We start from the raw sequence: 25,564 nt of genomic DNA, 5'->3' as shown, positions 1-25,564 counted from the left end.
TAACATCATTCAGGGTTTCATAATTCATATTTTACATTGGCTTCTATTGCAACTTTTATAATACTTAACAACACTACAATTCCAGTTTAATGCAGGCATAATAAGTTGGCAAAATACTCACTTCTAAATTCATAATTCTTTCACAATGTGAAGTTTAAATGCCTTGTATGTCAAAGTTACCATTTATTCTGTTGCCTTTCCTTCATGGCCCAGCTGATAAACATTAAGCTGTAAAGATGGATTACCTGCTCTTAGTTTCCCAAGGTCAGTCACCCCAGACTACTGACAGCAATGACTTATTAAACACGAAAGAATGAGCCCAGGATTGGTTGAACCAAAGGATTTCTTCACTTTTTCCCCGACATACTAAATTCTTGCAAGGATTCATACAATCCTTGAATGCAGACCCTGGGGAGTCAGAAGCCTAAATAAAATCTAGACTCATCTTTGTCTCTTACCAGTTGTATGATCGTATCCAGTGAATTTTTCTTAGCACCTTAACACTCTCTGTATAGCAAGGTGGAGTGGTTAGAACACAGAACATCTATGGTCCTTCCTGCTCTAAAACACTACAAAACCACGTTATTCATTAGATGACTCTCATGGACCTGGGCTTTTCTGTTCAAGGCCTGTGTATTACTTTAAATAGAATTATTAAAGTGGAATGAAGGTGAAATACCCCATTAGCCTACCCAGCTGCTAGTTGGCTGTAAGTGCTACTAGCTGGCAACAAAAGACAATGCATTGACTCAGACTTTCTACGAGAGACTTAGCCAACCTTGGGCCTGCGCCTAGCTTTGCTAGTGCCCACTTTCTTGATTAGCCCTCTTCATGTCTGCAGGTGGGACCTCTTTGCCCATTTATACTCATTTTGTTATGCTGCAGGCCTGGCTTTCCAAGGAATGGCACACAAATGAGAAATTTATTTTCTACCTGCTCTGTACTTGTGAAAATCGCCAGTATGAACAAAGTGATCCTCTTACCTGGCAGTCCCAGCAGGAGAAGAGTGGTCCCAAGAGGTGTGGGGACACCCCTTCTACCAGGCTCAGAAGACCTTCAGATTATGGTGGGAAAAGAGCAGGGTCTCAGGTGGTGGGAGCACACCACTAGAGGGTGCTATTTCTCCAGACAGCTCCAGGTTCCCTCCAGCCCCGAGGCACTTTTCATGGGAAGATGGTTATTGCTCTCTATGGGGCTGACCTCATGTTAGTAACAGCTTTTTTTTATACCTGGTACTCCACAGATATTAATGCCTCAGTTTCCTTTCCTGTAATCTTAAGTATCATAGAAATAAATTGACAACATTAGGACTCTGACCCAATGCCTTTCTCCCTCACCACCTTAAGGATCCAGGGATTATTGGTTAAAACTGCAAACAACCTGATGAGACCAGTGCTTTTCAAAATTTAGTAGTCATAGAAATCACCTGGGGTCTTGTTAAAATGCAGCTTCTCATCGAGCATGTGTGGGTTGGGACTTGAGATTTTGCATTGCTAGCAATGCTCCCAGGGGATGCTGTTGGTCCAGGGGCTACACTTGAAGAAACTGAGGTTGCTAGACCACCCCCAAACCTCTTCACCTCGCTGTACCTAAACTAACAGGTTATGACTCACATGTTTTGGGAGTTCAGTGTTTCCTTTCAGTGATGTGGAGTCCAGAGCCCCCACCACGGGTCAGTCACCCCTTCCCGGCTGTGCATGACGCACACACGGACCTCGCGGGCCCGCCGTGCCTGCTGCCTGAGAGCTCGTGCCCTGTGTTCTATTGAAGGTACCCCCGGCTGCACAGCATGGTAGTCCGCTGCTATCTCCTCATCCAGCAGTACTCGGAGGCGCTGATGGCGCTCACCGCCATGGCGTCCCTCCGAGACCACAGCACACCCGAAACGCTCAGCATCATGGATGACCTCCTCAGCTCCCCAGGAAAAAACACAAGCGGGAGGGGACACATGCTCCTCATCAGGGTGCCCTCAGCGCAGCTGGCGATGCTCGCCAAGGAGCGGCTGCAGGAGGTGCGAGACAAGCTGGGGCTGCAGTACCGCTTTGAGGTCATCCTTGCGAACCCTGCCTCCGAACTCAGTGTGGCAACTCACTTTGTGGCGCGATTAAAGGTTAGCCCTGGACAGATCTTTCTCCTTCAAAATACGATTTATCTCTGTTTTCTAAGAATCCCATGTAGGTGGCTCAGGTACCTGATTTTAATGGACTTTTGCACATGTGTGAATTTAATCTTTATGGCAATCTTAAAGCCAAACCTAGGGGATTATAATCCCTTTCTTAATTGTACTAGTTTATACAGATTCTGTCAAGCCCCGTTTTTAGCATGTGCATGCAGTGGGTCTTCTTGGCTCTCCAACTGCAGGTGCAAGAATGAGATGACCCAGTTTGACCCCATGTTTATTTATGTTGTTCAACACAGCTAGCCCATGGCCATCTGTCTTCTCAAAAACAAACAAAACAAAAAGATGTGCTCTCAGACCTGTGTGAGGTACACCATTAAGTTGGTGAAATATTTTTTCTTCTCTACTCTTACAGAACTGTTCCCAACCCTTTTGCACGTCGAGTGTTCAACAAGTTGTGGTTCTTTGTAGTTGCTTTGACCCTCAGCCCCAAGGCTTTGGCTAGACTAAGACTTATCTAGGTATAAGGACAAGGTTCGAAATATCATAAATATAAGTGCATAGTGCATGAGCAAGCCCTTTGCTGCTCCCTCTGCACTGCCATTGACTGGCTGCCTTCACAACCCCCTCCCCTTAGTAGAATTCCTGAAACTGCGAACAGAATTCTCTCACCTTAGGCCTTGTGGAGTTTCCCCACCCCCACCCTGGGACTTCTAGAATCCCATGTATCCTATCCATTAGAAAGTGCTGAGCTAGGTTCTATGTTTCTGAATTAGACTGATGTGATATCTGTACCCTGCCCACTAAATACTGAGGTCAATTAGGTTAAGAAAAATCTAGCTCTGTACAAATTTTATAAATAGAAAGCACGTAGTCTTGGAGGATTTGCACTTTCACCCTGGGTGGCTTCAGTTTCCACCATCTGTGAAATCAGAGCTGGATTGTTAGACCTTGAAGAGCTCTAATCTGGGGATTATTTAGTGTTCATAAAGCATTTTGCAAATGCAAATCATTTTATCATGTTTCGTTAGCTAACCTAAATGGAATAATCCAAAATGCACTATGTCTTGTATTGACTTGATAAACAACTAGACTAAATTTGTTCAAAATATATAATATCCTATATTTAATGGAAGTTGTAACATTTATACTTCACTGATACATATCCACAATTTTAAATTATAGCCCATACAGTGGAATTCTAGGATGAATAACATGTACCAGTCCTGAAACTTTTCTCACAGTGTAATTCATTGAGACCTAGGGCTTGGGATAATTTGAATAATACTAATGGATGAAGAATTTGGAAAGGCAAATCATCACCACAGCTATGATGACACCACACACGCTGGCTGCTGGGAGACTGTCTAAATACATTAGGCTGCAGGGTCTTCTCAGGTCTCTGCTGACTCTGATTAGGTCGCAGCTCCTTATTCAGACCCATCAGAAGTGCCAGTCACCAAGTCCATGTAACTTACCAGGGCCTAAATGATGTGCCCTTCTGGGCCATAGTATGCAATGCACAATCAAGACCTAGGTTATTAATAGCTAATAACTCAGCTATTAATACATCAGAATTGCTGCAGGGCTTTTAAAGGGTGATGTGTCTGGGCAGCTGGGGTTGAGGGCCTCTGTTCTCCGTGCGTGTCATAAATGACGACCCAGAGTCCTACAGGGATCTCAAGGAATTACTTCTCAAAGCAGTATGTCTCGTTTTGACATCAGCCACACTTAAGAGAGTTCCATACTCCCAAAACCACTGGATCACATCAGTCCATCCTTTTTATACTCCCTGTTCATGTGGGAATTAAGATATGAGATCCAGTGAGATGTTCACATCCTAAGCAAGACAGCTCCCTTACTAGAGAGTCTCTCGACTGCATTTACCCCTAATTATCTTGCTACATTTTATAGTTATGAGTGAAGATAAGCATTTTGGAAGGATATAAGGTTTAAATCTAAATAAGTTCCACCAGAAGGCCTGTGAAGTTTGATTAGATTTCTATGGTCTTGGGCCCCATAATATCCTTGAACTCAGTGCTTGTCCATCTTTTGTACTGTCTTAAACTCTTCTGCAGTTAAATCATCCCAAGGGCATGGCTGATCCATAGAAGAATCCCAGCCATCATTCATCAGAAGTATCGATGGATGGAAAAACATTTCTTCATGGGGTTGGCCAGTTCTAACTGGTCAAGAACAAAAATGAGATTTGTTTCAATAATCTCTTAAAACTAAATCTCCTCTTGTAGTAAAACATGGTATTTTTTATTCCATCATTATAACCATGACCTACTGGTTTCTGGGAGAGGAAAAACATTCTGGGAGAATTCAAGCGTCAAGGATATTGTGAATCCATTGAGGAGGCCATAAGTAAAGTGATTCCTGTTTACAAAATTGTTTACTCTAAGTCAGTTTTCTAAGATATGGAACTTCTCTCACTCTTGTAAACAGTTATGTAGATCCACTGATTACCCCTTGGTTTGTAAAAATTTGATAAACAATTGGGTGGAAACGAAGACATAAGAGTGGTTAAGTTTCCTCCAGTTTTACAAATTATACTGATTTTCATTGAACAATTGTGGGCATATCTATTTCTAAAAAATGGTTTTTCTTCACTGCGCCTTTCCTAGACATGAATAAGTCATTAATCAAAACCCATTATATTATCCCTTGCCTGGTGTATTTATTTTTATCCCATTTTGTGTGTAGCAAGGGGAGTACTAGTCTATTTTAAGGTAAAATTGTATGCAGTACTTTACACCTCACTTCTTAGTCTTTGCTTCCTAAAGCATTACCAGGAATGCCATTTGATTTCTTATAACTCCTCCTAAAATCCAGATAAAACATAATTAGATGCTGCACATTTTATAGAAAATAGTAGAAAGCACCTTATCTACTTAAGAGATAGTATGTTCTTTCTGCTCTGAAATAAAAATCTATAAGATCTCTCAACATTTGAACATCTTTCAAGTTGGTTAAACTTTTTCTTTCATTGATATATTCATGTTAGACTTATTAAAAATATATATGTATATATGTATATAAATATGATATATGTGAGAAACTGATGCATGACTCTTCTAACTAAGAGGCAAGGTTTTTTCTTGGTCCAGGTTTGGCTGTATTTTGGTGCCTTTTTGGGAGAGAATTTTTGGAAGCCTAGGCAATAGTTTCTTGAGTCAGTTATTTTGAAAGTCAATAGAGGGAGAAAGAGGGAAAATAAGCAGCCGGGGCAGCTAACTTTCATGGCTTTCTTAGTGAAAATGTCTGTTTTGGTGGAGTTTTTAGATTCTTTTCTGAGTCACTCACAACTGAAATCGTCTTTTTTTATTCAGTCCCAAGAGTTTGTCCACTATGTGAAGAAAGTGTAGTTAAGTGCCTTAAGTCAAGTAATTTAGCCAGGATTTCTGTGAGGTTTGCATCACTGGGGTGGGGTGGGGTAATCCACATTGTATGTTTCTTTGGCCTACGTGGCTAATCTATGATGTGTGCCACAATCTCCTGTTTTATCCTTTTGAGATAAAAAAACTACAGGCCACATTCTTTGAAAAGTGCTTTGTGCATGCTTTTTAGTGCAATTATAGACACACATGCATTCTAAGTGGAAGTCATCTGGGAACACAACTGTGACTAAATCTGGATCTTGAAACTTTTAAAAAGATGGAACTTAAATAAGGGGTTTTAATTGTATCACGTGAACTTCTTTCTACAGACTTGGAGAGGAAATGAGCAAGAAGAATGGATCCCTCGGACTTACCAAGATTTAGAAGGTCTGCCTTGTATAGTGATATTAACCGGCAAAGATCCTCTTGGAGAAACCTTTCCCAGGTACTATTTAAATAATAAGTCATCTTTTATTAGTTACCCAGCTGAGCTGATGGTTAAAACTTCGTTGATGCTTAAGGCCTTTCGCTCATGTGGCAGGTGATCATTGTTTTATATAACTATGTAAGAAATAGAGCCTTCTTTGATTTTTCTGACTTTCCAGAGATCATCCAACAGTTTGGGGAATGGCAGATATCCACATTTGAGAAATGTCTGTGTGTAAAAGCAGGGTGGCTGGAGAGGCAGAGGGAAAGCAATTGACCAAACCAGATTTTTTTTTTCTGATAAAGTGCTTTGTCTCAGTTCATCTGCAGCTCCAGTGCCCTCAAGGATCTAGGGCCCGGGCTTGGAAGGGGACAGTAGCAGCAGCATTAATCAAAGGCTTCTGTGTACCAGGCATTATCCTGAATGCTTTACATGTCATTCATGTTCCATAATAACAGTGTGAGCAAGATGCTACTCAGCTATTTTATGCTGGAAGAAAGTAAAGCACAGAGAGGTTCAGTGACTAGCCCCAGGTTATAACAGCTACAAAGGGCAGGGTGAGCTTGACATCAAGGATTCCCTGGCAGTCAATCCCTGTTGATTTTTTTTTGCACATGGGCAGGCACCAGGACTCGAACCCAGGTCTCTGGCATGACAGGCGAGAACTCTGCCTGCTGAGCCACCATGGCCTGCCTCCTGTTGATTTTTAACTGCCCCATGACCCATTCAGATAGTTGGGCTGACGTAAACACTGGGTGCACGGCCAGACGGAGTCCCCAACAGTCCAATTCCTTTTGTACAGGTCTTTAAAGTACTGTGACCTCCGGTTAATCGACTCAAGCTATTTAACCCGCACGGCCTTGGAGCAGGAGGTAGGTCTGGCATGCTGCTATGTCTCCAAAGAGGTCCTTCGGGGGCCCACGGCTGCCCTGGATCTCAGCGGAAAGGAGCAGGAGCAAGCTCCTGTCAGCGAGAATGACTCAGACGAGCTGCCAATTGATCTGGAGAGGCCTCAGAGCGCCTGCAGTGCTGTTACTGGAACTTCAGGTCAGTATTCTTGTCTCTTTCAATGGATGAGGGAGCAGCAATCGTAAGGTGGGTGGGAGGGATGGAGGCAGAGACATTCACTGAGCCCCTCGAGGCCTGCAGAGTTCTCAGACATCTCCTCCAGATCTCAGGGCCCCAGGAGGCACACTTGGGAAACTACTGCAAACAGCCACAAAATATTTCTCTGGGTAAACATTCAATGAAGAGCTTGTAACAGGCATAATAGTTTCCATAAATTTTATCCACGCAGTCTGCACCACTTCCCCCTAATCTTTCCCACCTTTAACCATCTCATGGTTATTAAGCATTGGCTATTTGCACAAAGGCCCTCTTTTGCTTCCTGAAGTTGTATGCTTCTGCTAATTGGCTTAGTACCTGGCCCAAAATGTTTGTTTGAATGAATGCTTTTTCTAAATATCTAATGACAATTAACTTATCTAACGACGGCTCCCCTGGGGCTATAGGTTGACTGTGAGTCTCGGCCTGTGGCCTGGTGGCCCTCTCTTAAGGTGTCACCATCCTTCATGTGCCCGCATGAATTAATTACCTTTTGATACACTGTATTATGGCAAATGCAGCACTATTTCAACACTTTTCTGATTGTAAAAGGAATAGAAGCCTAATGAAGAAAACTTGGAGAATGTAGCAAAGTATAGAGGAGAGATTAAAAATGACCCCTCATCCCACTGCCGGAGGGGACCAGCATTAATACTAAGGGGGCATGTCTGTCCTTCTTTCCACTTTTTGAATAATCATTGTGACTATGTCACTGTGACACATACGCACATGTTCACATGCACAGTTTTGAACCCCAGAGTGGCAGCAGTCTGTTCGTGCTATTAGCAGCTCTTGCTGGTTCACTGTGGAATTGAAGTTTTCCAGGGGCTTTCTGTCTCTGTAGTGACCCTCAACCTGGACTAGCAGGAAAACTAACCTCCTGGGATGCCCAGCTGCTCACCCTCAGTCAGGAATTGGGGCTCACTCTGTTCATTCCTACCCCACCCCTACACACTCCTCAGTTATTTCCTCTGAGACCAGGTCAGGATAAAGTCAAGAGATTTGGAGGTTAGTAGAGGGTAACCGAAGGGAGAGAAGGATATCACACCTAAAAGCGTTTGAATACCAGCACCAGTAGAGAAAGATGGGGAGGAGGAGAAATGTCTTCCTGCTGCCCTGTAGTCAGATCTCCTCCTTTCTCTTCATTCCTAAAGCTGCCCCACAAAGCTCACCTATCCTCAGCCTAGGTCTGGTTAACTCCCACAACTGTAATGGTTTGCCTTCTGCTACTGAGAGTTTCCTTCCCTTCAAGGAAACCCTGACCAACAGGCTGAGATCGCAAACCTGTAAGTGTGTACCCCAGGGACTCTGAATTCAGGGCTGTGAGGGGAAAGGCATGTTCTCTACCAGAAGGAAAAACCAAAAGTCAGATGAGCAAACAGAGTGATTTGGTTTTGATAACTTGAGGTTAATGGCTGTTCATTCAAGATCTTCCAAAGTTGAGATTTGACCTATATACCTGGGAGACACCAATTTGAGCTCAGAGGGAAACTTCAGACCTGGATGTCATGAGCTTTTGGTTTGGCCTCAAACCAAAAAATGGCTGATGTCTTAAGGGAAGAACCATATATGAAGTTAACTGACCAAATATACAGGGAGACTGGGGATGAGGGGCGTCTCATCTGGAGTAGATGGGGCCTTCCACCAATTCACATTGGAGGCCCCCCCATTCTTAGTTTCGGGAGCCCATAGAGGTGTCACAGCTTAGCCACAGAAGAAGTATGGGGCTTTCTGCCTAAGGAAGGAAGCAAGTGCCATTGGGGCAGGACCGGAGTCTGAATCCTTTAGTGATGAGGACTCTGCAGTTAGTCAACAGCAGAGGGCAAACCATTACAGTTGTGGGGGTTAACCAGACCTAGGCTGAGAATAGGTGAGCTTTGTGGGGCAGCTTTAGGAATAAAGAGAAAGGAGGAGATCTGACTAAATGAGGTAATGGGAAAAGAGCTTAATAAAGGGGCTAGTTACAAAGATGTGGGTACCACTTGGAAAGGTGCAGGGGGCAGTGCAATACTGCAGTTGAGTTCACCATAGGGACCATTACCACCACTGGCCTGAAGAAGCAAGTGGATGGAGCAGCTCTTGGGACCCAGAGGGCCAGCCAGGCATGAGACACAGCCCTTAGTAGAGGATGGCAGCCAACTCGAATGACTGTGCCTGGAGGCAGCCCCAATGCCCACCCTCTTAGCCCCACCCAATTTCCTGCTTCTCCCATTGGCCAAAACCACCCAGAAGCCAGGGTAAGGGAGCAGGTAGAAAAGCATGGAGAATAGAAGGACAAAGGAAAGACATCCAGCTTACAGTTCTTATGACCTGTAGAGGAAAACTGTGCTTCAGCTGGTTTCCTGGCCTTTCTCTCCTTCCCCAGTGGTATCAGGAACCCGGGAGGAGCATGTCTGAGTGTCAGTAACGGGGGTGGGTTCTGCCATCTTCTTTCAGGCTCCATCATGGAGAATGGGGTGAGCTCTTCCAGCACAGCCGACAAGTCCCAGAAGCAGTCCCTGACCCCCAGCTTCCAGAGCCCAGCCAACAGCGTGGGGCTGGATGAAGGGGTCTTAATTGGCACACCAGCAGCTGGAGAGACTCTAAAACAGGAATGCGATTCTCTGGGCCCCCTGTTGGCAAGCAGCACCACCTCCAAGCCTTCATCCTCCTCATCAGGGCCCCGGACCCTGACGTGGCCAGGACAGCCTGTCCGAGGCTTCAGGGGCCTTCCTGTGGCCCTGCCTCCAATCGTGATCCTCTCCAAAGCAGCCTATGGCCTCCTGGGCTCCCAGAAAAGTGGGAAGCTGCCATCTTCCTCATCCCTGCTGCCCCATGCAGACGTGGCCTGGGTGAGCTCCCTGCGTCCACTCCTGCACAGGGACATGAGCAGTGAGGAGCAGTCTCTCTACTACCGCCAGTGGACCGCAGCCCGCCAGCACCACGCTGACTACAGCAACCATCCTGACCCTGCTGCTGGTGCCCGCAGTATCCATCCCCGGAGGCTGCTGCTGACCGGGCCCCCCCAGGTAGGGTCAGGTCAGGCTGGGCCTGTCCTGGGGCTACGGCTGGCTCACCTTCCCCAAGGAAGAGAGATGCCAGAGATGTCTAGGGCATGGGGTTGGGGTAGCGTCAAGCCATGGAGGCTCCATTCAGGCCTCTCAGAAGCAAGGGACACTGGAGAGCCACAGTGTGAAAGTTTTTTTTTCCTCTTTTCCTCCCTTCTCTTCCTTTCTTCCAATGAAACATTTCTCCATCAGGTGGGAAAGACGGGCTCCTATTTACAGTTCCTTAGGATCCTCTTCCGCATGCTCATCCGGCTTTTGGAGGTGGACGTGTATGATGAGGAAGAGATCAACACTGGTACGTTCTGAACCTGGACAGTGGGAGCTGGTGGAGGGGGCAAGATGCAAAGGCCCTGAACACCTGAGTCCTGGGAGTTTTCTTTTGCCTTCATACAATATTTAATTTTCAGGGTTTTTTTGAGGATTAAAGATAATGTGCCCAACTGTTAAAAAAGTGATCAGACTTCAACTAGACATATGAATGAAGCTGATCTGGACAGGACTAAGGTAAATCAGAATACAGGGTAAAGGACAATATCGTCCATATTTTAAAACTTCAGCTTCTGTGTGAGACCAAAGGGAGAGATATTTGGTGCAAAATTTATATTTTGGGTAGCGTATTATGTAATTTAACTGGTATGGTCAGTTTATTTGAACACCATACTTACATGGAATCTTGAATAGGGGATGAGATATTGTTGGGTTGTATAGGTTAGTGTGATGCCCAAAAATATTCCATAGTAATTTGGGCAGAGGTAAAAAAAAAGTATTTGTAACATCCCCTTAGGGGACTGGGGAGAAAGGAGAAAATATTCAGCTTCTGTATCTGGGGAACTCTTGATATTCTCGCAAGCAATGGGGACAACCATTCAATAGGCTGAGCCCTCGATCTTGGGGTTCACCCCTATGAAGCTTATTCCTTCCTGCAAAGGAGAAGTTAAGCCTAAGAGTCACACCCAGAGAACCTCTTTTGTTGCTCAGATGTGGCCTAACACAACTCAGCAGGTAAACTCACTGCCCTACCCCTCTACATGGGACATGACTCCCAGGCATGTAAATCTCCCTGGCATTGTGGGACAGGACAACCAAAATGAGCTGGGACCTAACATCATGGGATTGAGAGAGTCTTCTTGGCCAAAAGGGGGAAGAGAGAGACCTGAGACAAAATAAAGTTTTAGTGGCTGAGAGATTTCAAACTAGAGTCAAGAGATTTTATCCTGGAGGTTATTCTTATGCATTATATAGATATCCCTTTTTAGTTTAAGGTGCACTGAGGGGCTAGAGGGAAGTACATGAAACTGTTGCAGTGTCCCAGTAGCCTTGATTCTTAAAGATTGTATAACTATATAGTTTTCACATTGTGACCATGTGATTATGAAAACCTCGTGTCTGATGTTCCTTTTATCCTGGATTTGGGCAGATGAGTAAAAATATATAAGGAAAAATAATTAGATAAATAATGGGAGGTGGGGTAAAGGGTAAAAAAAAATTGGGTAGATTGAAATACTAGTGGTCAATGAGAGGGAAGGCTAAGGGGTATGGGATGTATACGTTTTTTCATTTGTCTTTTTCTGGAGTGATGCAAATGTTCTGAAAATGATCATGGTGATGAATACACAACTATGTGATGATATTGTGAGCCACTGATTATATACGTGATGGACTGTATATGTGTGAAGATTTCTCAATAAAAATTTTTTAAAAAGATAATGTTCCTAGTCTAGCAAATAGTTGTAAGTAAACTGTGGCTGTTTTTTTAACTTCTTGAGGTCAGAGATGGAGTATTCTGCTTCTTTTGAACTTCCTCTCGTCACAGTGATCAGCAGGGTACTGGGCAAAGAGACAGTTTACGAAGGCTTGTTAGGTAGATTAATTACCGAGATGGTTAAACCATTATAAAAATCTGCTTTTGTGGTGTTCTGTTTAAGGACCCAAGGCATAATTTGTATTCTGGATACTAGTCTTTTATTGGTTAGCCAGAGTACATCTTACATATTAACCACAAGGCTGAAAATAAATATAGGATTAATATAATGAAATGAAAACTGTCCAGAACATAACACTGATGCCATAAACAAAACCCTTTGGTTTTCAACCCAAGATTGTCCAGCATCTTCCTCCTGTTGACCCCTACAGCTCATTCCTCCCCAGCTGTCATCTGTGAGATGGTTTCATTCTGCAGTCTGGAGCAGCAAGGGGCTGGGCACTGGGCTTGGGCATATACTGTCAAACATTCTCATGTGGCTGAGAGAGTGCCCTCAGAGCTAAGGCTCCACATTATAAAATGATTGTGCTGGAGGAGAAATTGTGGGGACAAAGGAGATGTGATCAGGTAGAAGGAGAAGTTTTTCTCAAGCCCCTCAAGGATGAATGTAAAATAGAGAAAGCCCTTGACATCTTCCCCTAACAAATTAACCCTGGAGAACTCAGCTCACTTCTTTTCCCTAAATGTTTGTATCTGTTCTGTGACCAGCCCAAGGTACTAGTTTAGCTCAGAGCAAGATCAGATAAAATCAGTCATAGTCAATCATTTTATTATGGCTCCCAGCCCTATTTCCATTCCTCACCAGTTCACATCTGCAATTTCTCTCTCACATAACACGTGCACACACATTATCTCTTCTTCCCATCCACATCTGCTTTCTTGTGTCCAGACCTGAGCTGAGCCAGATCCCCAGGCCCACCGCAGAGGGGAACCAGAGCTCCAGCTTGGCCTGGAAACAACCTGGGCCTCCTGGCAAGGGACAGGGACCAGTAGCACAGGGCCAGAGCCAAGCCAGAGAAAGTGAAGGCCTGCCATTCCACTCAGCTCCTTGGCACCACAAAACAACGATGCCTTTACTTTTGTCCGTAGATCATACTACAGTGATCTTGGCTTTTAGTCTGGGCTAACGAGCCATAAAGGACTCAGTCTCCTACCACGGCCAGTGGTAGGAGAACCTGGCCTTTGCAGGGAGAAACTCTGGTAGTGGATTTTACTTCTCTTTCATTTTAGTGCAGATTAATGCAATGGTGCTCTTGAGAGATATCGTGACATGTTTTGTTTTGTTTTGCATAGGCAGGCACTGGGAATCCAACCCAGGTCTCTGGCATGGCAGACGAGAACTCTGCCTGCTGAGCCACCATGGCCTGCCTGTGACACCTTTTTTAAAAACTAGAATAACTGAATTTTAAATAAAATGTAAACTTCAGCTCAGGGATATAAAAAAGGATATTATTTGTTTTAAAAAGTAGTAGCAGGCGGGCAATGGTGGCTCAGTTGCAGATTTCTCACCTGCCATGCCGGAGACCTGGGTTCGATTCCCAGTGCCTGCTCATGCAAAAAAAAACAAAACAGTAGTAGCAATATAAGAGCCAGTACCATAAAAGTCCTAGAAGAAAATATAGGGAAACATCTTCAAGATCTATTAATAGGAGGGACCCTCTTAAACTTTACACCCAAAGCACAAGCTGAAAGAAAAAATAGATAAATGGTAACTCCTCAAAACTGAATGCTTCTATGCCTGAAGGGACTGTCAAAAAGGTGAAGAGGTAGCCAACTCAATAGGAGAAAATATTTGGAAATCACCTATCGGTTAAAGGCTTGATTTCCTGTATACATAAAGAAATCATACAACTCAACCATAAAAGAACAAACAATCCAACTATAAAATGGGCTAAAGATATGAATAGACGTTTTTCCAAAGAACAAATACAGATGGCTAAAAGGCACATGAAGAGATGCTCATTTTCATTAGCTATAAGGGAAATAAAGATTAAGACTACAATGAGATACCACCTCACACCTATAAGAATGGCTGCTATTAAATAAGAAACTACAAATGTTGGAGAGGATGTGGAGAAATTGGAACACTTATTCACTGCTGGTGGGAATGTATAATGGTATAGCCACTGAGGAAGAACAGTTTGGTGGTTCCTTAGAAAAATAAATATCAAGTTGCCCTACAACCCAGTAATACAATACTCGGTATGTACCCAGAAGAACTGAAAGCAGTGACACAAACAGACATTTGCACACCGATGTTCATAGCAGCATTATTCACAATTGCCAAAAGATAGAAACAACCCAAGTGCCCATCAAGAGGTGAGTGGATAAACAAAATGTGGTGTATACATACGATGGAATATTATGCAGCAGTAAAGACAAAATGAGGTCCTGACGCATATGACAACATTGAGGACATAATGCTAAGTGAAATAAGCCAGACACAAAAGGACAGTTACTGTATGATTTCATTATTATGACCTTAGTAAAGGTAAACTCAGAAGCTTATAATGTAGAATATAGGGGACCTTGAGATACACAAAAACTATCGATGGGCAAACCTAATGAGGTTGAACTGAAATGCAAGGGAATGGACAGAAGTGAAAGCAATTCATTAGTAGATTTATAAGTAACATTGCTATACTGAAGCTGAATATGATTAAAAGGGGTTCTATAGGGCCACATATCTCACTAGTTAACACTGTAAATATAAGTTTTTGCATGAACCACTTCAAAAGTATCAATCTTGTACAAAGACTCAATAATAGAGAGGTTATAGAGGGAAAACTACTATTACATACCATGGCCTATATTTAACAGGAACACATCAATAGTGCCACAGCAATACCAGGGGTAAAGAATTGGGGTGGGGGAAGAACAAGAGTTAAGGGAAAGTTTTAATTTTCTGTTTGGTGAGGGTGTGTTTATTGGTTGCCTTTCTCTTTTGGAGCAGTGAAAACTGTCTACAGTTGGGAGTGTGGATGATTGTACAACTAAGTGAAGATAACATGAGATACAGATTGTGTACACTGGATATTATCCTTGATGCCCAGTAGATGAAGGTAGCTGAAGGATACAGTGATTGATAAGTAGAAAGGCAAAGTGTGATGTACACATGTGATGGAATATTGTGCAGCTACAGAAAGGAACAAAGTTGTGAGTCACGCAATGAGGTGAATGAACTTTGGGAACATTATATAGTGCAAAATAAAACAAAAGGACAAATATTGTATGGTCTCTTTTAGAAAACAATCATAAGAAAATCGAGGCCTAGATTGTAAGCTTGTATAGCAGTCACATTTAGTCCAGAGCTGTAAATGTTACTTCTAGATTTTGAGATGCTATGCTATACATGTAAAACCTGATATCTCTCTGGAACTTTGGCTACCTGTGTGACATTCTAGACTCAGAGTTGGAGTTCTAGAGCTCTGAAAGTCAGCATTGCTACATATAACAATTGTTAAAGAAACCAAAAAAAGAGATCAGGCTTCAATTAAAGATAGGAATGAAGCTGCTATGGTCAGGACTAGGGTAAGTCAGGATACAGAGGTAAGGACTGCATTGTTTGTATTTTAGAACTTCATCTACTGTATAAGATCAAAGGAAGAGCGGTTTACTTTGTCCAAAACCTAAATTTTCTGTAGCACATAATCTAATTCAACTTGTCTGGATAGCTTATTTAAAACAACTCAAACACATAAAGCCCAGAATGGGAATGAGGGCTTGTAATTCTGTATAGCTTAATACCCAGATACATCCCAAAGTATGTTGGGAAGATAATTACAAAATGTCAGCAAAGTCCCTTGAGGGACTAGAGAAAAAATATGGAATTATTAAACTTTACCATTGGGGAACCTCTGATACTGTCTCAAACATTAGAGACTCCGAAGTCAACAGGTGAAGCCCTTGATCTTGTGGCTTGCTTTTATGAAGCTTATTTCTGTAGCAGAGAAGCTAAGCCGACCTATAGTTATGCCTAAGAGTTACTTCCAGAAAATCTCGTTTGTTGCTCAGATGTGGCCTCTCTCTCTCTAAGCCCAACTCTGCAAGGAAAATCATTACCCTCCCCCCTACATGGGACATGACATCCAGGGGTGAAAGTCTCCCTGACAACGTGGGACATGACTCCCAGGGATGAGCCTGGCCCTGGCACCGTGGGATCAACAACAGCTTCCTGACCAAAAGGGGGAAAAGAAATGTAACAAAATAAGGTACCAGTGACTAACAGTTTCAAATACAGTCAAGAGGCTATTCTGGAGACTACTCTTAGGCAAGCTTCAGCTAGATATTGCTAATTAGCATGGTTTGCCAACCCCCAATCAAAACCATTTCTGTTAACCCCAAAGAACACCTAGGGCTCTATCTAAGATTCTATAAAAGTTCCATGCACTAAGATTACTTTCTAGAAATCTATAACTTCCAGATGGTTTCTAGGCCAGATAAGTCCTGAAACCCAGAAGGGCCAGACTCTCCAGAACATCAACCAGTTCCACCCCCCATCCCATATTATCAACACCCTTTCCACCATGAAAAAGTTAGAACAGGCAGAGCCCAAATATCCCTAAAGATTGGGAGAAGCATCAAAGGAGAAGGAGGAGTTATAACAGAGAAGACAGGATTTAACAAATGAGTATGACTGCTGAATCATTATACTGATATTTCTTTTAGTCTCCAGTGTCTTGGAGCAGCTAAAAGGAAAAACCTCTAATTGTGGAACTGTAACCCATACCAAACTCTGAAATCTGTTTTATAACTACTTGTTACAGTGTACTTTGAAATTTATTGTTTTGTTTATATATTTCACAATAAAAAATGTTAAAAAAAATAGTAGCTGTACTTTCAATCTTTGGGCTTTTGGGGAAGCTTTTTTCTTTCTCCCTTTGAAAGTTGTCTTAAGCTACTCTTTGATCTCATACGTTTTAATATTAATAATGATAAATATCATCTATTGAAATACCCACCATGTGCCTGCCACACACTGTCTTAGCACTGTAAATACACCATTTCTAAACTGTACAACTATCAGGAACTTTAAAGGTTTACGTACAGGGCCTAAAGGTGTGAAATATTAAGGTAGGGCCAGAAATGTAAAAGCAGTGATTCTCAGGCTTGGTTTCATATTGGAGTCACCTGAGGAACTTACTATTATTTCCATTGCTGATGCCTGGGTCCTACTGATTTAATTGCCCTGGAGTTTAATGTGAAAAGAAATGAAAACTTTCTTCATCTCTTGAAGAAAAAAAATTGCCCTCGGGTGGCTAGTCTGGGCATTGGTAGTCTTATAAGCGCCCCAGGTGATTCCAATGTGCAGCAGATACTAGGAATCTTGCTAAATGCATCCCTAAAATCTCTTAGGCTGTCAGTATCTTAAAACCCCACAATTAAAATGGTAAGAATTGAGATAATCCAAAATTTAGCTAATTTTTAAGGAAACTAGGGCTGAAGGGGAGGAGGGACTTCGTTGATCTCACAAGCGTGGGAGTCTACCGGGGCCGTAGAAACAAATCCTGGATGCTAGTGTGGGTCAGCATTCTTCCAAGCCTGGGTCTGAGCTGGTGTAATTTTGGTTCTTTCCACCCTGGTACTCATTTTGAGCTCATTTTTCAGAATGCCTTTGTTTACTCTGGGCTTTATATTTCATAATCCCTTTTCCTCTCTTACACCCTGTGGCAAGGAGGGAGGAGGTCATTTTGACTGGTCTGTGCCTTTTCTTTTTGTCCTAGATCACGGTGAAAGTGGTGAAGTAAGGCAGTCAGAGGGAGAGCCCTGGCCTGATATTGAGAGCTTCAGTAAGATGCCTTTTGACGTCAGTGTGCATGATCCCAAGTACAGTGTGATGAGCCTGGTGTACACTGAAAAGCTGGCAGAGGTCAAACAAGGTCAGTACAAGCAGAGCCAGGCTTTCCTACTCTGGAAGTTCAAGAGCAACTAAAATCAGGGCTGGAGGCCTGGAATGGTTTAAATAATCCTCCTCTTGCTCTTACACATGTACCTATCTTTTAATTTTCATAATTGCCTCTCAGGGTGTAAATTACAGAATCCTTGAAAAAACCCTTCCAAGAGGAGGAACTTTCTTCCCAGACAGAGGGGCTTTACCTATGTATCATGGTATGTTTTTTTCTGCCCCTTTATTCATAGAAACGATAAAGGAATCCAAAGTTGAGGAGTCTAAAAAACGAGAAACTGTGTCCATGATGCTGACCAAATACGCAGCCTACAACACCTTCCACCACTGTGAGCAGTGCCACCAGTACATGGACTTCACCACTGCCTCCCAGGTGCAGACCCATGTTCACCCTTGCCTTGGACCTTTGTTACCCAATATGTGTTTCTGCATGTATGGGGTGGGGTGGTGGTGCAGAGGGGTGAAAAATAAGGCTCTTCATTTCAGACCCTAGGTAAATAACTCTTAATTATGAAACTAATGAATGAACCATTAGTGACCAAAGTGCACAAAACTATGATTAGAAGAACTTTGGGTTTATTAGAATGGGGTGGGAGGTACAGAAGAGTGCAAACTATTGGCTTAGCTTTAGTATCTTGTTACTTCACCAAAATGGTTACGTGTGCCAAGTTTAGGAAAGAAAGTAGCTGAGATGTTTTATCTGTGATAGTGAAATAATTGGATGTTAAGTTATATTTAGTGAAAGGGTTTTTTTCCTCCCTTTGGTTTTTGGCTAAAATGGTACAACTACCTGACAAGCCAGTGGGGTATGCCTTTTTAGTTTTGAGTCTGATTAGCCTGTTGATTTGCACCAGTCATATTCTTAACCCAGCTTGGTAAGGTTTTGATTAGTAGGCACCCAGAATATTTGTTGGTTTATGCAATGAGAATGGGGAGACTAACCAAGAATGGGAGCCAACACCCCATAGGATCTAGCTTCTTTTTGGTCAGCACATCATTAAACACAAAGGATGGGAAAGTCAGTGAATGATAGCATTTGGCACTATTTGGAAGATAAATTCTACATTGCTTTTCCAATTTATCTTCTTGGTTTTGTTGGCTCTGAGCTTCTAGAAACAACTTTCCTTCTTATAGGCCAAACCGATTTCACTTCCCCCAACCCTGCTTCTGCTCTGAGAAGCAGGTCTACACCCTTCCTATGCCCACGTTTCATCATGAAATACAGATGGGTATTAGAATGGATACAGTAAAAAACTGAATTGAATTATTCTTCCCTTCTAATGACCTTTTCTGTCCAATTTGTTTTCTTGGTACGATGGAAGATTTCCCTCTGGAAAGCTGTACCTCTCTTACCCAATTCCATGTGTAGCTGCAGTCAATGAATGTATCTTCCCTTACAGCAATGTGTCATTCCCACCCCACTCCCCACCCCCAGAACTGCTTTGGAAACATCATTACCTGGTCTGGTGATTACAGTACTCACTAAGTAGCACATTCCCACACTTGTGAAACAGAATGAACTAGAATTTAGGGAAAAAATTAACTATATTATTCTTCTATGAAAGGTAATGTTTAGGTTGAAACTATTGGTAAGCTAACCTGAATGTTAGTTGCTGCTGATAAATTGATATTTGGCCTAATGAAAGGATAACATTGTATTATGAAACATGTAAAACCTTATTATACAATTATTCACTGAGATGGGTTCTGAGAAAGCATGTGAAGTACCTGGCATCTTTAAAAATAGGTTAGATTTATATTTGGCTTAGATGAGTCAAAAGGTCTGTCCCTGAAGCCAGAGTTCTGGGTAAATGACTTACTCAAACTTCTTCAGCTTCCAATGTAGCCAGGAAAGATGCAGCCATAAGGCTTTTTTTTTTTTAAATACTTTATAAATTTTGAGGTGAAATTCACATAACCATTTTAAAGTGAACAATTCAGTGGTATTTACTATAATTACAATATTGTGCCACCACCACCTCTATCTAGTTCTAAAACATCAAAAAGCATTTTAATGATGTCAGTCCTGATATTTTATTTAGAAGGATACAGTTCACATGGCCTGACCCACGTACACAGCAGGACATCCCATAGGTATATGTGACTTTTGTACGAGATGAGCAGCTGTGTTACTAAAAACATTAGGAATGCAAAGCCCAGGTCAAACAGCTAAAGAGTTCTCTGCCATGGCAAGAATCCCTGGGGGAGGATGGTTGGTTCTCATTTCAGGGGCAGCTATTGAACGATGCAATGTTTATGTTTCCAATCCATGAGATGTACTCATGACTTTGAGGTATGGTGGCATTGTAAGTTCATGTTAGTTTGCCTTTCTTAGCATCCACCTAAGGAGTGCTCTGGAACTTTGGAAAACCATGAGTTTGCATTCCTTTCTTTTCTTCTTTGCAAGTGTAGATGTCTGACTCGACCCTTCATGCATTCACATTCTCTTCCTCTATGCTGGGAGAAGAAGTTCAGCTCTATTTCATCATTCCCAAATCCAAAGAGAGTTATTTCGTCTTCAGCAAGCAGGGCAAACACCTGGAAAGCATGCGGCTACCCCTGGTTTCAGACAAGGTGGGTGATGTTATCTGGACACGGGACTCACAGGCATCAGGTAATGGACCAGGTTCTCCATGTTTCTTGTATCTAAAGGTTTTAATTTCCCTTTTTTGGTTTCTGGTTTTGTTTTTATTTTTTCTTTCAACAGAATCTGAATGCAGTCAAGAGCCCTATTTTCACTCCTTCCAGTGGTCGCCATGAGCATGGACTCCTAAATCTTTTCCACGCCATGGAGGGCATCAGCCACCTACACCTTTTGGTAGTCAAAGAATATGAGATGCCGCTGTACCGCAAGTACTGGCCCAACCACATCATGCTGGTGCTTCCCGGCATGTTCAATAATGCAGGCGTGGGTAAGGGGCCTGCCGGAATGGGGAGAAGGGCTGAGAAGATAAACTGAGCTCCATCCCTCTGGCATGAAACTTTCCAAGGTTCCCCTGCCTCTGGGAAGTTGTCCTTCCTCCACCCCTGACCAGAGGTCTCTTGACTTCTCTTTGAATTCTAGATTTCCTTTTCCCTTACATGCAGTTTTTTCCTCTGAGGGCCCATAGCTAAAGAAGTTACTGGTGGATGTACTGAGTACCCTGGGAAGGGCTTGCTTATGGGAGTCATCTTAAAGGTGCTTGTAAGAAGTCCTTCCTATTTTTCCCCATGAGAGTTAAGAGCAGTGAGTTGATTTACCAAATGAGTGGGTGACAGAGCTAAGGGGGAGGTGCTGGAGTTATCTAGTAACTACGTCATTTACCTAACTTGGGGCAGGACACTTCTAAATTCACTTCTTGCACTATTAATTCTAAATAATTTTTCCCTTTGGCTTTTGTGGGCACCTACCTCAGTACAGAATCTCAGAAGGGTTGAGGATCAAGAGTTGCTAATTCTTACTTCAGAGGGAAGTAATAAGATTCAGTTTCAAGCTGGAGAGAGCAGTAGATGAGACCTTTTTTCCAAATCTACTGCTTGATCCTCTCCAGGGTCTTACTTTCTGTTCTTCCCTACTTTCCTTCTGTTTTCCCCTCTCCCTGTCTCTCTTTCCTTCACCCTTTCTGTCTCTTTTGTTCTAGTTTCCAGTCCTTAAAACCTTAACCTAATGTGGGATTAAAATATTTTCAGAAACTGGATTGCTTTTGTAAGGTGGCCCAATCATAAAACTTGGCTAATTTCTAGTGATGACTATTTTAATAATAGCTAGCGCTTATTGCACATGTATTGTGTGAGACACAATTCTGAGCACAACAGCCTTGTGAGATGGCAGAGGATTGCTTCCCCTTACAGTCCAAGGAAGTTAGCCTGCTAATGTTCACACTACCAGTTAAGTGGTGGGACCAAGATTCAAACTCAGGTAAGCACTAGGCACTTACCGACTATTGCAAAAAGCAGGCCTAGGGAAATGCTGCCAGTTTCCCAAATCTTCAGAGAAGAAGCTGTTGCCTATTTCCTAAAGTCTAAAGCAAGGGAAGCATTTTTGGAAGTGGCACACCCTTTCATCTCCACCTGGTCTACTCCCTACCACAGTACATGCTCATGGCTGCTCCAGACTGAGAGCCTTGTGATGGCTTTAAGCAGCTTATCAAAGATAATGCTCTTCCTACACGTGGCATCCTTTGTCACATCAAGGAAAATAGGTTCTTCCAGTACTTCTCAAAGTGAATTGCCTGCATCAAAGACATCTTTGGTTCCTGGCCCCTCACCAAATCTCAGTTGAATCTGGTGATGGGCTCCAGGAATCCACATCTTAAAAGGGACTTGATAATTCTTCTGTACATGAAGTTTGAGAACCTCAATTCTGAACTCAGCCTGCATGATCTCCATGTGACTAGGCTTGCCCTTGTAGAGATTGTGGGGCCAGGGCCTAGCCTGAGTGACATGATGTATAGCATGGTTACTTTGCCTTTCAGGTGCTGCCAGGTTCCTCATTAAGGAATTGTCCTATCACAACCTAGAACTGGAGAGAAACCGCCTCGAGGAGCTGGGAGTTAAACGCCAGTGCGTCTGGCCCTTCATTGTTGTGATGGATGACTCATGTGTACTGTGGAACATTCACAGTATTCAAGAGCAGACCAGGTAATGATGTTTCCAGAGCAGTTCTGGGGGAGTATGATACAGTGCTGTAGAGAAGATAATTTTTCTTAGCTGCAGCTATGCACAGAGAATTGAGAGGTACAGCTTTCCAAAGGGAAACAGTCTTTCATGGAACTACTCTCACTAGGACTTTCTGGTGCCTTAAGAATTTATTTAGATATTTAGTACGCCATTAAATTCCCTAGATGATTTCTGTTTGTTGAAAGACACTATGTGTTTTTGGAAAGAGCACTGGCATCTGAAACAGTGACCTGGGTTTTTGCCCCAGCTCTGCTTTTTAACTGAGTGAATAGGGAAGGTCATTTCATTTCTCTATCCTCAGTTCTTTAACCACAAAATTATGCTTGGGCCAGAATCAGTGGTTCACATCCTAGGGCAGTGCTGCCCTCCTAGGGGATATTCAGAGACATTATAATGCCAGGGGAAGGGAAAAGCGGCATGGTTCCCTGTATTCTCTTCTCCACTTTGGATTTGAAGCCAGTGAAGTTTTCAAATATTCCTATACCATAATTCCCAGAACTAGGAAGTATACTTTAAAAAAAAAAAAAACCATAAAACACCAAACATAAACATTCTTAACTTTTGATCATTCCATTCTACATACATAATCAGTAATTCACACTATCAGCACATAGTTGCATATTCATCATCATGATCATTTCTTGGAACATTTGCATCTATTCAGAAAAAGAAATAAAAACAGAAAAAATTTATACATACCATACCCCTTACCCCTCCCTTTCATTGACCACTAGCATTTCAAACTAAATTTATTTTAACATTCATTCCCCCTATTATTTATTTTTATTCCATATGTTCTATTAAGAAGTATACTTTTGTGTTTCTCTTCTCTGGCTACCTTCTTTGGTAACTCCTTATTTATTTTTCACTTTTTGAAACGCGAGGTGGATTTCCTTCTCTGCCTTAAAGGGGTAAGTCCCACTCCTAAAAAGCATTCCCTTAAGTTAGCAGTGGTAAATAGCAGTAAAAAACAGGTTTGACATCCTTCTTCATTCCAGACCAATGCAAAGTAAATCAGCTAATTACATCCTTTACAGATATTAATACTGTATACTGAAAGCAGTAGTGTTGACCCTTTAGTAATATTGATTGACATCATATAAGCTTTACATTTCATAGCCAGCCCATGGAAGCAGGAGTGTCTAGTAAGAACGTGTCATTGAAGAGTGTCTTGCAGCATATTGAAGCTACACCAAAAATTGTCCACTATGCAATCCTGGGCATACAGAAGTGGAGCAGCAAGCTGAATTCTCAGAGTCTAAAGACTCAATTCTCTAGGTGCCACGTGCATGACTTCATCCTCCTCAACATAGACTTGACCCAGAATGTACAGTATGACTTCAACAGGTAAGCCATACCTAACAGATACAAGTAATCTTGGAATCTACGGCTTTGAAAATGGCATTGAATTCTTAGCCACTGGCTGTGTATCAAAAAACAAAAACAAAAAGGAATGATTTCTATTTGTTTATATTTTCAAATTGACAATCTGAGTAGAAACTCAGAGAGTTAGAACCAATGAAGAGAGGTGCATTTTTTCTTTTTAAATGTGAAACACAGCCTTGGCACTGTCTCCCTCAAACATCTCTAGTCTGTAATGTTTTTATTCTTTTGTCTCAGTGTCTTTGAGAAGATGAAAAACTATTTATATGGACAAGGAGAAAGGGGGCAGCACAAGCCCCAATGTGCTTCTTCACTAACCTTTAAACTGGCCTAAACCCTAAGAATAGGTGTTACAAGATGAAATGTTCAGAAAGCATACTTTAGCCATCTCACTTTTCAACAAGAACTAACAGGCACAACAGCTATTGAATCAACACAAATCAGTGTGTAAACACATAAACATGTAAGACTAAACCCTTAGAACTTGTAAAGAAATTAATTTTCAGAAACGCAAGTAGAACCAAAGATCTGGATCCTGTAAGAGAAAGCCAACAGATGGAAAAGAGCAGGCCTTGCCTCCTGAATAATGTCCATATACCTGGAAGTTCTGAGAAGACCAAGGAAGAATTTCTGGGACAATACAGTCTCATGCTAACCCCCAACCCTGTGGCTATTAGAATAGCTGTGGTTTTCACTTCTGTGTTTTAATCTGGCAGGTGTCTCCTCCTGTTTTGTAGCCAGGATCTTAAAACTGGGAGCAACTCACCATTTCTATCTTTCAAAAGGATATAGAATGTATGGTCCTACTGCAGTTTAGGAATGCCTTAAATCCCAGTGGGACAAAAATCACCTTACTGCCTCCTGTCTTTAACAGAACTAATGCAGAAATGAAGGTTTTCACAGGTCAATGTTAGGAGGGCCAGCTCCATGAGGGCAAGGTTGAAGACAAGCTAGTGCTGTGTTTAACTGGATTAGAGAAAAATCACTTCCATATTAGGCTATCTCCTAATGTCTGCCACGTATATTCACTATGTCATTATCATGGTAGAAAAATAATAGGCCACAAAATAAATCTATTGTTGTTATCATTTAGGTATTTCTGTGAAGATGTAGACTTTAACCTGAGAACAAACAGTAGCGGCCTGCTTATCTGCCGTTTTAATAACTTCAGTCTCATGAAGAAATATGTCCAGGTTGGAGGGCAAAGGGATTTTGTCATTAAACCTAAGATCATGGTAAGCTTTGCATGCTTGGTTCTACAGATGAAAATAAGCACAGTGATTTCTTATTGATATCTATTATTAGGTACTATTATTAAGAGCTTTTCATTTTGACTGGAGAGTGAAGCAACACAAGGGAGTCAGTTCTTAATGTCAAATCTGCAAAGTCTCATTTCCTTCAATGAGGACTCATCTAGAGCCAAAACCTAAGTTTTGACAATTCAATAAAATTGTTCCTTTAGATTTAAAGCTTAATGACTCCATCAAAGCTTTAGTTTCAAGATGGCAAACTTTACATTTTTACACTTTTAAATGTAATGCACTTTTATATTTAAAAGAGAAATATAAATCAAGATGTTTGTCTGGGTCCTTTGCCAGATTAAAAAAAAAAGGCAGGTCAAAACCTTTGAATAATGTATTCCATTGGCCTGTGCTTTTCTGTTTAAGAAATTTTCTGCTATCTAATAACTTACAGTTCGTGAAACCTCTCTGCCGTTTTTTTGTTTTGTTTTGTTTTGTTTAGAATGGGATGTGATTTAACCCACATACCCAGCA

The 25,564-nt window shown here is 42.1% G+C and overlaps 1 protein-coding gene across 7 annotated transcripts in view; it reads left to right on the top strand.

The window, feature by feature from the left end:
* The window catches only part of GREB1L (GREB1 like retinoic acid receptor coactivator), a 353,788-nt gene that overhangs the window by 320,413 nt on the left and 7,811 nt on the right, over positions 1–25,564 (top strand). For 6 of the 7 annotated variants that reach the window (XM_077135834.1, XM_077135830.1, XM_077135828.1 and 3 more), the window contains 11 exons: positions 1,771–2,110; positions 5,832–5,947; positions 6,732–6,976; positions 9,470–10,375; positions 17,566–17,721; positions 17,981–18,120; positions 20,160–20,321; positions 20,455–20,659; positions 22,202–22,367; positions 23,526–23,753; positions 24,883–25,024. In XM_077135834.1, coding sequence (XP_076991949.1) covers positions 1,771–2,110; positions 5,832–5,947; positions 6,732–6,976; positions 9,470–10,375; positions 17,566–17,721; positions 17,981–18,120; positions 20,160–20,321; positions 20,455–20,659; positions 22,202–22,367; positions 23,526–23,753; positions 24,883–25,024 — 2,806 coding nt within the window. The remainder of the gene's footprint in view (positions 1–1,770; positions 2,111–5,831; positions 5,948–6,731; positions 6,977–9,469; positions 10,376–17,565; positions 17,722–17,980; positions 18,121–20,159; positions 20,322–20,454; positions 20,660–22,201; positions 22,368–23,525; positions 23,754–24,882; positions 25,025–25,564) is intronic. The other variant, XM_077135833.1, reaches the window with a different exon arrangement.

The sequence above is a fragment of the Tamandua tetradactyla genome, chromosome 18 (genome assembly GCF_023851605.1).
Source record: "Tamandua tetradactyla isolate mTamTet1 chromosome 18, mTamTet1.pri, whole genome shotgun sequence".
Lineage (NCBI taxonomy): Eukaryota > Metazoa > Chordata > Mammalia > Pilosa > Myrmecophagidae > Tamandua > Tamandua tetradactyla.
This window is presented reverse-complemented; position numbering and strand designations above follow the sequence as displayed.